The 2,304-nt window shown below is 50.3% G+C and overlaps 1 protein-coding gene across 1 annotated transcript; it reads left to right on the forward strand.

Annotated features, from left to right (window-relative positions):
- The first annotated feature begins 398 nt into the window (after positions 1-398).
- LOC107111934 (protein FAM46D-like) lies at positions 399-1,577 on the forward strand. Its single transcript, XM_015412982.1, has one exon. It carries the CDS (start codon positions 399-401, stop codon positions 1,575-1,577), a length of 1,179 nt encoding a protein of 392 aa, XP_015268468.1.
- Positions 1,578-2,304: the final 727 nt, after the last annotated feature.

The following is a 2,304-nucleotide window of genomic DNA, read 5'->3' on the forward strand; positions in this document are numbered from 1 at the left end:
CAGGGGCAACAGTTGGGGGCTTTGACCTCTGGATCACCACTTGTAGGTTTTCTGGAGGCACTTCGTCAGCCACTGTGGGTGTAGGAACGCTGGACCAGATGACCCATTAGTAGAGTTGCCAACCTCTAGGTGGTAGCCGGAGATTTCCCCACTATTACAACTGATCTCCAGGTGACAGAGATCAGTTCACCTGGAGAAAATGTGCACTTTGGAAGGTGGACTCTATGGCGTTATGCCCCAAATGCCATCCTTCTCAGGCTACACCCCCAAAATCTCCAAGCATTTCCCAACCCAGAGCCGGCGACCCTACCCATTAGTCCAAGGGCATTTGAATGGTTTTGAGAACTTTCTGACTTTTCTCTGTTGTGTTTCTCTCTTTTAGTTTACCGCCTGATTTCATGATGACTGAGGATTTAGATCACAGATTCAGTTGTCTCACCTGGGAACAGATTAAAATCTTGGATCAAGTGCTCACAGAGGCGATACCCATTCATGGAAGAGGGAATTTCCCAACGCTGGAGGTAAAGCCAAAGGACATCATTCACGTTGTCAAGGAGCAGCTGACCAAGAAGCAAATTGCTATCCGAGACATCCGCCTGAACGGCTCCACTGCGAGTCACATCCTCGCCAAACAGAACGGTACCAGCTACAAAGACCTGGACATCATTTTTGGGGTTGAACTTCCAAGCGAGCAAGAATTTCAGGTTGTTAAGGAGGCTGTCCTGAATTGCCTTTTGGACTTCTTGCCAAAATGTGTCAACAAGGAAAAGATCACAGCACAGACTATGAAGGATGCCTATGTGCAGAAGATGGTCAAAGTGTCCACAGATCACGATCGCTGGAGCCTCATCTCTTTGTCCAACAACAGCGGCAAGAATGTCGAACTCAAGTTTGTGAACTCCCTCAGGCGGCAGTTTGAGTTCAGCGTCGATTCCTTTCAGATTATCCTGGACTCCATGTTGAATTTCTACAGCAGGGTGGACAGCAAACTGTCAGAAGACTCTTCTCTGTCCGTCGTCGCAGAAAGCATGTATGGAGACTTCAAGGGGGCCATGGACCACCTGAAATACAAACTGATCGCTACCAGGAACCCTGAAGAAATCCGTGGCGGGGGCCTTTTGAAATACAGCAATCTTCTGGTGCGGGATTTTAAACCGGCGAACGAGGCCGAGATCAAATCGTTGGAACGGTATATGTGTTCGAGATTCTTCATCGATTTCCCCGACGTGGCAGAGCAACAGAGGAAGATTGAGTCCTACCTGCGCAATCATTTCATCGGGGAAGAGAAAAGCAAATACGACTACCTGATGACGCTGCGCGGGGTGGTGAACGAGAGCACGGTTTGCCTCATGGGGCAGGAGCGAAGGCAGACGCTCAACATGATCACAATCCTGGCGCTCAAGGTGCTCGGAGAGCAGAACATCATCCCCAACGCGGCAAACGTAACCTGCTACTATCAACCTGCGCCGTACATCAGCGACAGGAATTTCAGCAATTATTATATTGCCCACGGACAGCCCCCTATCCTCTACCAGCCCTTCTCCTTTCACATACACATGCAGAGTGGTATGGTGTAGGAAACCACTCCACCGACTTGCCTTACATCAGTGCCCGCCCCTTCCTTCACTACTTTGGCCCCGCCTCACTTCAAAATAAAGCCCACGTTAAAGCAAACTTCCCTACCACTTTTGATTTGGGGGACATCCCTTTGTCTGTTGGGCGTGCGTGCCTGTGTGGCGTCGCCAACGATCGATGACGAGCCAAGCACTTGGAAACCTCGGTTCAGCTGCTCATGAGATCTTCTGTATATTGTATTGGTTATGTGTTGACTGTCGCGTTTCCAGCCTAGAGTCCTAAAACTATTTATGCACATCATGACCTGTCTCTCTCTGTTGTGATAATCTACTCGTGGCCTAGCCAGTCAGCGGTACGGCATCGGCTCATGGCCCAGCCAATCAGCAGCACATAATCGACTCGTGGCCTAGCCAATCAGCAGTGTAAATGCCCCTTAGCCTGTCAAGCTCGTGGCATGGCTGGACAGTGGCGAGAGGGTCTGTAGGTCTGCTCAGGACACAGAGTTGGGAGAATACTTCTGCCTCTCTTTCCAGGTCTCTGCTATTGCTTACGCCTTCATTCAGAAGACTAGAAGCCAAGCAGTCCCATGGAACAGAGATGAGATGAACAGCTACGTCTGTATTGCAGGGCCCACCGGAGTGATCCTGTCCTGTATTTTGAACTTGAGAGCCCGTGTGGGGTAGTGGATAGAGTGGAGGATGAGGACCCTGGATGACCCGGGTTCGAATC

Source organism: Gekko japonicus, unplaced genomic scaffold (assembly GCF_001447785.1).
Source record: "Gekko japonicus isolate JY-2015 unplaced genomic scaffold, Gekko_japonicus_V1.1 scaffold2142, whole genome shotgun sequence".
In the NCBI taxonomy this organism is placed as follows: domain Eukaryota; kingdom Metazoa; phylum Chordata; class Lepidosauria; order Squamata; family Gekkonidae; genus Gekko; species Gekko japonicus.